We start from the raw sequence: 13,197 nt of genomic DNA on the forward strand, positions 1-13,197 counted from the left end.
TCTCCATGACAAAGGATGCCACAAAATGGTTAGTAAATTGCCTATTAAAAATAGGAGTAGATAGGGGGGGCTGTAATCTCCGTCACTGGGGAGCAGATTTATGACTGCGTTTGGATTGGTATTCAGCTCCTGAATTGAGAAAACACAAAGACCAGGTGGGTCACCGACACGGGGAACCATTGCAGATAAAGGTCACCATGGTGACCCTAGTCATCTACAGGCACTGGACAGCTCAACTTCTGCTCATCATTTTCCAGGACAAGCCTTATGGGGAGAATCATATAGTGAATCATATAGGGAGGCCATTTGGCCTATTGAGTATGCACCAACCACAATCCCATTCCAGCCCTATCCCCATAACCTCATGTAGTTACCCTAGCTCATCACTCTGACACTAAGGCGCAATTTTAGAATGGCCAATCTGCCTACCTGAACATCTTTGGACAGTGGGAGAAAACCGGAGCACACAGAGGAAACCCACGCAGACACAGATTGAATGTGCAAACTCCACACAAACAGTGACCCAAACCAGGAATCAAACCCGGGTCCCGGCAGTAATAACCACTGAGAGATTGGCTCCAACACATCAGACTGAACAATCTGGGGATCTTCAGACTGATGTGGAGATGCTGGCGTTGGACTGGGGTAAACACAGTAGGAAGTCTCATAACACCAGGTTAAAGTCCAATAGGTTTATTTGGTAGCAAAAGCCACCAGCTTTCGGAGCGTTGGCTGCCCCTTCATCAGGTGAGTGGGAGTTCTAATCACAAACAGGGTATATAAAGACACAAACTCAATTTACAGAATAATGATTGGAATGCGAGTCTTTCCAGCGAATCAAGTTTTAAAGGTACAGACAATGTGAGTGGAGAGAGCATTAAGCACAGGTTAAAGAGATGTGTATTGTCTCCAGACAGGACAGTTAGTGAGATTTTGCAAGTCCAGGCAAGTCGTGGAGGTTACAGATAGTGTGACATGAACCCAAGATCCCAGTTGAGGCCGTCCTCAAGTGTGCGGAACTTGGCTATCAGTTTCTACTCAGCAACTATGCGTTGCCATGTATTGTGAAGGTTGCCTTGGAGAACGCTTACCCAAAGGTCAGAGGCTGAATGCCCATAGCTGCTGAAGTGTTCCCCAACAGGAAGAGAACTGATACAACTATACGATGTCATCAACAATTTCCAGACTCACCATGGACTACTCTCCAGAATTGGTTGCATTCTTGGACACATGCATCTTCATTAAGGATGGTCATCTCAGCACTTCACTACACCGCAAGCCCACAGATAACCTCACGATGCTCCACTTTTCCAGCTTCCACCCTAAACACGTTAAAGAAGCCATCCCCTATGGACAAGTACTCTGTATACACTGGTTCTGCTCAGATGAGGAGGATGCAACAGACACCTCCAGACACTGAAAGATGCCCTCATAAGAACAGGATATGGCGCTCGACTCATCGATCTACAGTTCTGAAGCACCACAACAAAAACTGCACCAAACTCCTCTCGAGGCAAACATGGAACACGGTGAACAGAGTACCCTTCATCGTCCAGTACTTCCCTGGAGCGGAGAAGCTATGACATCTTCTCCGGAGGCTTCAACATATCATTGATGAAGATGAACATCTCACCAAGGCCATCCCCACACCCCCACTTCTTGCCTTCAAACAACCGCACAACCTCAAACAGACCATTGTCCACAGCAAACTACCCAGCCTTCAGGAGCACAGTGACCACAACACCACACAACCCTGCCACAGCAACCTCTGCAAGACGTCCTGGATCATTGACACAGATGCCATCATCTCATGTGAGAACACCATCCACCAGGTACACGGTACATACTCTTGCAACTCAGCCAATGTTGTCTATCTGATACACTGCAGGAAAGAATGTCCCAAGGCATGGTACACTGGGGAGACCATGCAGATGCTACAACAGATGAATGAACACCATTTGACATGCACCAGCAAGACTGTTCTCTTCCTGTTGGGGAACACTTCACAGTCACGGGCATTCGGCCTCTGATCTTCGGGTAAGCGTTCTCCAAGGCGGCCTTCACGCCATACGACAGCGCAGAGTCGCTGAGCAGAGACTGACAGCCAAGTTCCACACACATGAGGACGGTCTCAACAGGGATCTTGGGTTCATGTCACACTATCTGTAACCCCCACGACTTGCCTGGGCTTGCAAAATCTCACTAACGGTCCTGGCTGGAGACAATACACATCTCTTTAGTCTGTGCTTAACCCTCTCTCCACTCACATTGTCTATATCTTTAATACTCAATTGCCTGTGAAGACTCGCATTCCAACCATTATTTTATAAATTGAGTTTGTGTCTTTATATGCCCTGGTCTAAACTAACTCTGAAGCTACACCGAAGCTACTAGAGCGAGTCCAGTTCCATACTCGCCATTTGAAAAAGGAGAGTCTGAACTGGAGCACCTGGAAAAGCAGGATGCCATAAGACCCAGACATTTTGCGGAATGGGTTGCACCTGTTGTTCTTGTCCTTAAGCCAGATAGGTCAGTCCAACTTTGTGGAGACTATAAGCTTCCTGTCAATAGGGCTCCTAAGCTTGACAGATAGCCCATGCCCCAGATTGAAGACCTGTAAGCTAGGTTAACTTGGGGTCACACGTTTTCAAAGTTAAACATGAATCATGCAAAACTCCAAATTGAATTGGACAAGCCTTCCCAAAAGTACTTCCCAAAAATAATATGCACAAAGGTCTATATGTGTATACTCACCTGCCCTTTTGCACCATTTATCAACAGGTCATGGAGAACATACTCCAAGGGTTACCTCAGGTATTGGTGTATCTTGTTGATATCTTGGTCAAAGGAACTTTGAAATTCTTACACCTTGTGAACCTAGAAAGGTCATACGGTGATTTTTGGGGGCCAGAGAGCACCTGATAAAGGAAAAATGTGCCTTCCAAGCAAGTGCCATGAACTAGTTCTACTATCAGGTGGATGGCAAGAGCCTTTATCCAGCGGAAGACAAGATGAGGGCCATTAAGGAGGCGCTAACTCCAAGGAACCGCGCAAAATTGAAATCCTTCCTGGGGTTAGAGAACTATTAGGGGAAGTTTGTTTCTAATTGAGCTTCTTTGCTGGCCCCTTTTCATGGCCTACTGCAGAAATATCAAAGGTGGTCTTGTGGGCGTGCCGCAGCTGGAAGCTTTCAAGGCGTTATCCTGCAATTTCTATCCAATAAATTATTATTGGCCCATTTTGATCCCAAAAAGGACCTAAGCCTGACATGTGATGCTTCCTTTTATGGGATTGGAGATTATGGGACTGGCACAGCATTGGAAAGATGGAACAGAGAAGCCTATTGTGTATGCGTCTAGGACCCACTTGAATGTTGAACAGATGTAATCCCAAATCAAGAAAGAGGGGTTGGCAGTCATCTTAGGTTTCAAAAATTCAATCAATAGACATCACATCTACAGTAGACAATTTTTCATAGTGATTGATCATAAACCATTGGTGGGACACTTTATAGAAGACAAGACAAATACCCCCCTTTATCTCTGCCCAGATGCAACATTGGGCATTGTTGCAGGCAGCTTATGAATACCTCCTAGGGCACCATCCTGGGATCTGATAGTCAGTGCTGATGCACCGAGTCATCTGCCATCACTACTAGCTGCAGAAGAGGTCATGATGACTTGAATTTTTTGGACACCTTGGTGGTGTCTATGAGACAAATCAAGGCCTGGATGCAAAAGGATATAGCCCTATCTAAATTTAAAAAGCATAATATTATATGGGAGATTCAGGGGAAAGCCCTCAGCTGAAATGAAACACTACTTGACAAAGAAATGCTTAGTGATGAGGATGACATCATCCTTTGGGGTTCCCGCATAGTCATCCCTCATCTAGGGCGACATCTGAAACTTATGGAATTATTCCATAGCCACCTTGGGATTTTGAAAATGAAACTGCTAGCCACGAGCTATGTATGGTGGCCTGGTCTTGCTGCAGACATTATTATCTTGGTCATTCAGTGTGAGTGCCAAGAGAATCAAAAATTCACCCCTCAGCCTCCCTACATCTATGGGAGTGGCCTGGTAGACCCTGAGTGCGAGTGCATGTAAACTTTGCCAAACCTTTTATGGGCTCCATGTTCTTAATTATGGTTGACTTGCACTCCAAATGGTTGGTGATGTATTGTATGAACTACACCACTTCCCATACTACCATTCAGAAACTACAACAAAATTCATGCAAGCGTGGGATACCTGAACTCCTGGCTTCTGATAATGGCACTGCCTTTATTAGTACCGAGTTTCAGATCTTTGTGCTTTCCAACTGAATCAAACCCTATCACCCATAGAACATAGAACATAGAACATTACAGCGCAGAACAGGCCCTTCGGCCCACGATGTTGCGCCGACCAGCTTTTTAAAAAAAAACAACACTAACCCACTAATCTGAACCAATCCCATTTCGTCCATAAACCTATCCACAGATCTCTTAAACGCCCCCAAACTAGGCGCATTTACAGCTGCAGCTGGCAGGGCATTCCAGTCCCTCACCACCCTCTGGGTAAAGAACCTACCCCTGACATCAGTCCTATAACTACCCCCCCTTAATTTAAAGCCGTGCCCCCTCGTGCTAGCTTTCTCCATCCTAGGAAAAAGGCTATCACTATCTACCCTGTCTAAACCTCTAATCATCTTATATGTATCAATAAGGTCCCCTCTTAGCCGCCTTCTTTCCAGCGAAAACAACCCCAAATCTCTCAGTCTCTCCTCATAGGATCTCCCCTCCATACCAGGCAACATCCTGGTAAACCTCCTCTGCACCCTCTCCAAAGCCTCTACATCCTTCCTGTAATGTGGGGACCAGAACTGCACACAATACTCCAAGTGCGGCCGCACCAGAGTTGTGTACAGTTGCATCATGACGCTGCGACTCCTAAATTCAATCCCCCTACCAATAAACGCCAAGACACCGTATGCCTTCTTAACAACCTTATCTACTTGATTCCCAACTTTCAGGGATCTATGTACACATACACCTAGATCCCTCTGCTCCTCCACACTGTTCAAAGTCCGAGATCCCTCTGCTCCTCCACACTATTCAAAGTCCCATCATCAAATGGGTTGGTTGAACAATTGGTGCAGACTTTTCAAGCTTGGCATTAAGAAGCAACCCACAGCTTCCATAGAAACAGAACATGTCATGTCATGTGTTCTGCCCAAAGGCAGGTCTTTAGCTCATTTTCTGCTGATTCTTCATCTTGAGCTGTTTTTGGACAGATTTTTGAATCAGTTTGCTATTACTTCCCACTCCCAGAAAAGGGGGAGGAAGCAGATGTCAAGTCTACCAGCTGGTGTGGGAACCTAAGCTGTGCTGTCAGTGTTATTCTGTACTATACATTAGCCATCTAATCAACTGAGTAATATAAAATCAAAACACTGTGGATGCTGGAAATATGAAATAAAAACAGTATATGCTGGCTAAATAATGCTGATCTGCTTGAAATAACTCCTCTGAGGCTGATGTTCCTTCACCAAATTTAGATTTATTTACATGACAAGCAATATTCGGACAGGTACTCCCTTGTACAGGGTATAAAGCTGGAGTGTCAGTAACTGTGACACTCCGCGGTATATACACATGCAAGGCTGCCTGATTGGACAAGAAATTACTGCCTTAATCTGGGAGCTCATATTCTCAGAGGTCCATATTGTGGAGAGAGAAAAACAGTTAACATATTGAGTTTGTATGACTTCTTCAGCGCTGAAGGAATAGAAATATAATGGATACTATAATTGGAGAGGAGAGAGTGCCATGGATACAAAACAAAGGAAGTGTTAATGGTAGTGTTAAAGACGAAAGGACTAGGGCAGCACGGTAGCACAGTGGTTAGCATTGCTACTTCACAGTTTCAGGGTCCTGGGTTTGACTCCTGGCTTGAGTCACTGTCTGTGTGGAGTTTGCACATTCTCCTCGTGTCTGCATGGGTTTCCTCCAGGTGCTCCGATTTCCTCCCATGGTCCAAAGATGTGCGGGTTAGGTTGATTGGCCATACTAAAATTGCCCCTTAGTGTCCTGAGATGGGTAGGTTAGAGGGATTAGTGGGTAAAATATGTCGGGATATGGAGATAGGGCCTGGGTGGGATTGTGGTCGGTGTAGACTCGAAGGGCCGAATGGCCTCTTTCTGCACTGTAGAGTTTCTATGATAAATGCTGATATTGGCATAAAGGTAAGATAGCAGAATGTGTCAATGGGATAAAGATCGATGCCCAGTGGAAGTCAATCTCTTTCGATCCCACTTCCCTGACCTTCCATTCTGCTCCAAGCATTTTCTGTTTTTATTATAAACAACTGACCCCAAGTATCTGATTATACTCCTGTGATTAAACAATAAACACATTAACTAATGATCATTCCCTTTAAAAGAAGGGGTACTGTAACTAAAACAAAAAGATACCGCTGGAAACTTTTCAAATTAAGATGTTGCCCCTGCTCGACCAGTTGTGGAAGTTCTGTAGCACCCTACCAGCAAACAACATGTTCTCCCTCTTCAGGGACACCTGGGCATGGACAGGTAGGTGAGTCGAAAGATCCCCTTAATCTTCCGCTGTCTGAAATTGTTAATGGTCACTGTGGCCTAGCTCAGGAGCAGATGAATGAAGAGATTTTCTAATCAGCCTGACCCTCTCAATAGGCATGGATGTGCCATGGCTTTGCATAGGGGGCATGATGGGTCATGGGGGTGGAAAGGTATAGTTTGGCAGAAGGGACATGAGGGGATGAGGGGGCCTTGGCAACTGCGTGGTGGGGCATATTTTAGCATTGGGGCATGAGGGGCCATGATGACTGTTTGGAGGGAGTATATCTTGACATAGAGAGCATGTGGAGCCATAGACATTATTTGGGGGGGTGGGGGGGGGGGGGGGCGGTGGGGACATACTTTGGCAGGGACAGAAGGGGTGGCAGTGAACATGAGGATGATCTTTGAAAAGGTTCCTTCTTAGTTGGCCAAGGATGAGGTGTGTGGGATTGAGGTACAGCTGAAAGGTGAGAAGCAGTCCCCTCAAATACTCAAAAAGGTACTGCAATCTCATACATCCTACATAAACATGGAACACAACTCCTCAAGCATAGCGATGACAGACAACCTGGGAGTTGAATGGACTTAATCTATGATTGCATGGAACTTCTGTATACACTCTCCTGGTAAAGAGTTTTTCACTGAGTTTACAGCTGTAAGCGATTCTGAGATTCCAGATGCCATCCTGGGTTTCTAATTTTTAGGAGTGGTTTTTAGGAGCGGGAAATAAATTTGAACAGTTTTGATTTGATTCGATATTTTATTGTCAATTGTCTTAATATACAGTGAAAAGTATTGTTTCTTGTGCAGTATACAGACAAAGCATACCATGCATAGAGAAGGGAAGGAGAGAGTGCAGAATGTGGTGTTACAGTCATAGCTAGGGTGTAGAGAAAGATCAGCTTCATAACAGGTAGGTCCATTCAAAAGAGGTTGAATTAGAGCATTGTTAGAAAGTTTTAGAATTAGAGAAGAGTTTTAAAAGTATTAGTCATAGTAACAATACGGGACCATGGGTGGGAAGGGTGGGGAAGGGATGCGTGGGTTGTGGCAGACGTTTCCAGTTTGTGCTCGAGGGAACATAAGAGCTATAGGCTGGAGTTCTCTGATGACACGCACCCTGCTCCTATTGCCAGCAAGAACGAAGACTCCCAGCCAAGGAGAAGTTTGGAGAATCCTGGCAATAATTGAGGCTGGAGAGGCTAAAGGCTTTATTGTATTCCTGGGAGTTAGGTAGAGAATGGTGGGTTGGAGGAGGGGTGGGGGTGGGGAAGTGGTGCGTGTGGTGCATGAGTATAATTAAGACAATGTTTACAATGAATCCAGCAATCCATTTTAAACCATTGACGTTAACATGCATGTTTGTTTCTCATAGGCATCTTCTCAGTGCTCAACTTGTCCTCTGAGTGCATGTCTCTTGCTGCAGAGCTGCCCAAGGTGTCCTACGTAAAAGCTTTGGATATCTGGCTGATTGCTTGCCTCCTCTTTGGATTTGCGTCACTTGTAGAATATGCTGTTGTGCAGGTTCTATTGAACAGCCCTAAAAAAATTGAAGCTGAAAGGGCTCGAATCCAAAAGAAACTGAAGGCCAAAGAGCAGGCCATTGCAGCTGAAGGGAAAGGATGTGGAAACTGGGTTAAACCATCCTCTAAGAATACAGTCAATGGAACAGGCACTCCCGTTCACATTAGCACATTACAGGTAAGAAACTGTGAGACTTGCTCTTCAGTTTGTTTACACCTACGCTCAGATTTCATGGTTTCTACCATGTTCTGTTTTGAAAATTATGAAGAGGGGATTGTTAAGTTTTCATTACCGTCGCTGGAATCCAAATGTTTCCACCACTGCTCCTGAAAATATTTACATGGATCTGGGATCTCTCTTCTAACTTTGGAAACACATTGGTAGATACAGAAAGCAAAATATTATTATGATATGCATATTTTATCAAAATACATCAGGAACAATAGCCTGGGATTTTCTGGCCCCTCCTGCATTGGGTTTTCCGAAGGCTGAGGTGACTTGCCTTTCTTTGGTTGCCAGTAGGATCTTCCAGTCCTGCTGGAGTCACTGGCCATCTGCGTTGCTCGCCAGCCATACTGCCAGGGAACTCGCCATGAGAGATCACCTTTGCCAGTTCTGGAAAATGCCAGCCGTTATGCCAGATGCCAAGAAGTATCAAAAACTCAAAGTACACAGAAGTCTCAGGACACATATTGTATTGGCTGGTTTGAGGTAGAATTGGAAAATTTTGTTGATCTTGTGTTGGTTCATTAACCTGTTACGAGAAATCATTTTCAAAATTCATCTTTCCTGCTTCACCTGTTTGAAGGAAAGAACCCATGGGATTACAGGGTAATTTGGGTGAATTGGACCCAAAATTGGTTTAGTGGCAGGAGCAGTGAGTGATGGTCAAAGGTTGATTTTGTGACTGGAAACTTGTGTCCATGTTGTACCATGGAGATCAGCGTTGGATTCCTTACTGTTTGTCATGTATGTTAATGATCTAGATGCGAAAATAGGAGGTAGGATTGGAACATTTGCAGACGACAGGAAAATTGATGGTGTGGTAAATAGCCAGGAAAATCAGAGCTGGGAAATTTACCAGTGCTAATCGATTTTGAGCATGTGCTGCCATTCCCGCAAATGGATAATGTGGGCTCAAAACCGCCTCCTATCACTCAAGGAGGGGTGGGGGGGGTGGTGGGGTGTTGAATCTTACTAGAATTTGGCAAAGTGTCAAGGTCTGATCGAAAACTACAGGATGATTATCTCTCCACATCTTCTGGCACTTGTCAAAAAAGAAGTTGGGCTTGTTTCACACCATCACATAAAGGGGCAGGGCTTAAATACACTAGTAAAGCCGATTGCTCTGAGATCGGGGCACTGAACTTAATGCCAACCTGTGTTGGTGGCAGTGCCAGGGCCACTGCTTTGACATGTCGCTCTTCTCTGGGGGCTATACTCACTTTCACACCCCGCGGGGGGCAGGGGGGATCCCCAAGACAGGTTACCATCTGTGTGAACCTGTTGTAAACCTTGCCGATGTGATGTCACGTCAGTGAAGTTTGAAACTGTGCCTAGCAGGGGAATATATGGTGATGCGGCTGGTTAGTCAGATTCAAATACATGTTAATATATTAAAAGCAGCGGCTAAAACCAGATATCGCAATCTGCCGGTGATTTCCAGAATCCACTGGATCTTGAACGCCCGCCGCCATTCCCATGAACCCGCCCTATGACTCTCTGAATTGGAATCAGAAATTTGGTGCACACTTAAATTCCATATTACCATCTTCAGTTAGAAGTGCCGAGTGGATGATCGATTACAGATGGCAGTTTTCAGCCAATTCGATTCATTCCATGTGATATCAAGAAACTGCTGAATGCATTGGATATTGTAAAGCCTATGGGCCCCAATAACATTCTGGCAATAGTACTAAAGAGTTTGTTTTCCAGACCTCTCCACTCCCCTAGCCAATTACAGTGCAGCACAGATGTTTGATACTCTTGAACACATGAAATAGAAACTATATTTGTTTAATGTTTTACCACAAATGTTGAGTTATTTTGAAGTACCATCAGTCTTGTTTTGTAGCAAAAATGTGATATCCATTTTGCACACAGCTGGCTCTCATAAATTGCAATGATGTGAATGCCCAGCATTATTTTGTTTTGTCTTTATAATATTGGTTGCTGGAGGAATATTATCCAGATCACCTCCCTGCTTTTAATTTGAATTGTAACTTCTGATGTCGGCTCATTATCTCTTCCAACAATGTAGCAAACTCGAACACACCACTGGAATATCAGCCTAGATTATGAGAATTGGGATTGAGCACACAATCTGCTGAACCAGAAGGGAAAGTACGCCAATGGAACGCAGCTGATATTAGTTAGAATTAATGGCGCTTAATGGCGCTGATGTCTTTGATGGTGTTTTGCCCAAGCTAGCTTAGAGTGGGCGGTATGGTGGCACAATGTTTAGCACTGCTGCCTCACAGCACCAAGGACCTGGGTTTGATGCCCAGCTTGAGTTACTATGATGAATCTGCACGTTCTTCCCACGTCTGCATGGGTTTCCTCCAGGTGCTCCAGTTTCCTTCCACATTCTGAAAGATGTGCTGGTTGGGTGCATTGGCCATGCTAAATTCTCCCTCAGTGTACCAGAACAGGAGCTGGAGTGTGGCGACTATGGAATTTTCACAGTAACTTCATTGCAGTGCTAATGTAAGCCTACTTGTGACACTAATACCTAAATCTAAACTTAAGTAAAGGATCAGGTAGCCAAGGAGGTTAAACTGAAGCTTTACCTGATGCAATTTTTCAAGGCCATCTCAGTCTTTTGGCTAAGATGAAACATTAGATCAAGCCTAGAATGGGGTGCAATGTCTCATCCTATCAGCTTAGATCTTGTTTGATCAAGCCCAAGATGGGATGCAAAGTCTTGTCTTGTCAGCTTAGATTTGGTTTGTTCCTCATGTGGGGACAATGATTGGACTTAATTGGAATTGATTAGAATAACAGTACCAAAAGATACCAAAAAAACCAAATCAGCCCCTACCCTCCCCAATGGGCAACACAAAGCTGAATGAGGGATTAATACACTCAAAATCAGGAGCCTACTTGTAGCCCACTGCATTTTGACCTGCCATGTTCATGATGGCATGTCAGTTCCAGATAAGGTTCCTATTAAGGACAAGTAGAGCCTTTTTAAAGTTCAGAAGTTGTGGACTGCTAATAATATTGCACTGCAACATAAATTTAATGTTCACATAGGGGAATCCTGTAGACAACAACAAAGGTGAGGAGCCAGCTCACTGGAAGTATACTGGTAATGTTAAAAGCCTTTCCTTCTTTGAACCTTCCCTCCCCAGAAGGGAGGGGAGGCTCTCAGCCTTCAAAGACCTCTTGGGCCTTCCAAGTATTGGTATGCCCTTGGATCTTTCCCATCATTTTGAGAGATTCCCCTATTGATATATATCAGCCTTCCCCTATTGAACACTGAATAAAAAATCCAACCCAATCACTAGTGGGAAAAGCCACTGAAAGCAGTACTGAAACAGCTCTGATCAAAGTCACAAAAAGCAACGTTAAACTTTCCCTCCTTGTCCTTCTTGACCTGCCTGCAGTTTTTGACATGTTTGATCACACTCCTGTATTATCCAGCTGGCTTGGACTGCAATTGTCAACTTCCATTCTAAATGATGGAAACCTAGTCAGAGAATCACTCGCTTCCTGATCCCACACCGTTACCTCTGGTGTCCCCGAAGGGGCTATGCTTGGTCAACTCCTGTTTCTCAATTCATGCTGCTCCTTTGTGGCATCATCTGAAAGCACATTGTCAGTTTTCACATACATACTCACGACACCCAGCTCTACCTCACCATTACCTCAGATATAAAAAAAAACTAATGCTGGAATCTGAAACAAAAACAGAAAATGCTGGAAAATCTCACCAGGCCTCACAGTATCTGTGGGGAAAGAATAGAGCCAATGTTTCGAGTCTAGGTGACCCTTCATAAAGGATCAAAGGATTTGATCTGACAAAGGATCATCTAGACTCAAAACGTTTGTCTCTATTTCTCATTATTGCCTCTCTTGACTTCTCTGTTATTGTAAAGTTATCCAACTGCTTATGGAAATTCAGCACGTGATGGGCAGAAACTTCCAAAACTTAAATATTAGAAAGATTGAAGCTTTAGTTTTTGGCTCCCACTCCAAGCTCCAACTCTTCATCTACTGACTCCATCGCTCATGTTGACAACACTCTCATACAAAGGGCCCAATTTTATCATCGCATTGTGCCCATTTTCAGGCGTGGTAACTTGATAAAGTCAGGTGTGAGGCGAGCAGCGCGATCCGCGCCCGCCACCGTACCAGTCCCCTCTTTAACAAAATGTCCCAAAAATGACCGCGATTGGGACTGCGTCCAAAATGGGCGCGACAGCCATTTAAATGCATTTGTCTGCATTTAAATTGACTTAATGGGCTGCACTTCCCCCTTTACCACCGCATTCGCCCATCTGAAATCGGCGCAAAACAGACATGCTCCATATGAGTCCGATTCAGGTGCTCCATCAGTGAGGGTTAGTGAGGAGGTAAGTGCTGAGAGTTTGACAGCTCTCTGCTTGATATCGGTTGGGAGTGAGGAGGCTGGTGGGTCTAATGGCTCTCTGTTTGAAATCAGTGGGGGAGGGAAGGTGGGTCAGCTGCCACTCTGTCTGAGATCAGTGAGGGTGAAAGGGGGGTCCACTGCCACTCTGTCTGTGATCAGTGGGGGGAAGGGGGGCCCACCACAGCATGATTGGAATCGCTGATGTTTTTACAGGCAGAGTGCGTATGTGGGCGCCTCAGAAAGGGTCTAAAAGTTGGATCTGAAACATTCCCAGTTTCAAGTTTGCTGAGCCCTTAGAATCAAAATGGTAAAATAGGGCCCTAAGTTAGCCTGTTTGCAACTTTGGTGTCACATTTGATTCTGTGATGAGCTTTCGACTTCAAATTCATTGTACAACTAAGATCCCTTGTGTCTGTAACATAATCCAACTTTGCCCCTGTTGCAGCTCTTCTGCTGTTGAAACATTTATTCATGCCTTTGTTACCACTGGACTCGGCTAT

The 13,197-nt window shown here is 44.8% G+C and overlaps 1 protein-coding gene across 1 annotated transcript in view; it reads left to right on the top strand.

Annotated features, from left to right (window-relative positions):
- The window catches only part of glrbb (glycine receptor, beta b), a 215,513-nt gene that overhangs the window by 151,936 nt on the left and 50,380 nt on the right, over positions 1–13,197 (top strand). The window contains exon 9 of the mRNA XM_080199669.1: positions 7,955–8,280. Within this exon, the coding sequence (XP_080055795.1) occupies positions 7,955–8,280 (326 nt within the window). The remainder of the gene's footprint in view (positions 1–7,954; positions 8,281–13,197) is intronic.

The sequence above is a fragment of the Carcharhinus amblyrhynchos genome, chromosome 1, assembly GCF_965287045.1.
Source record: "Carcharhinus amblyrhynchos chromosome 1, sCarAmb.v2.hapA, whole genome shotgun sequence".
Lineage (NCBI taxonomy): Eukaryota > Metazoa > Chordata > Chondrichthyes > Carcharhiniformes > Carcharhinidae > Carcharhinus > Carcharhinus amblyrhynchos.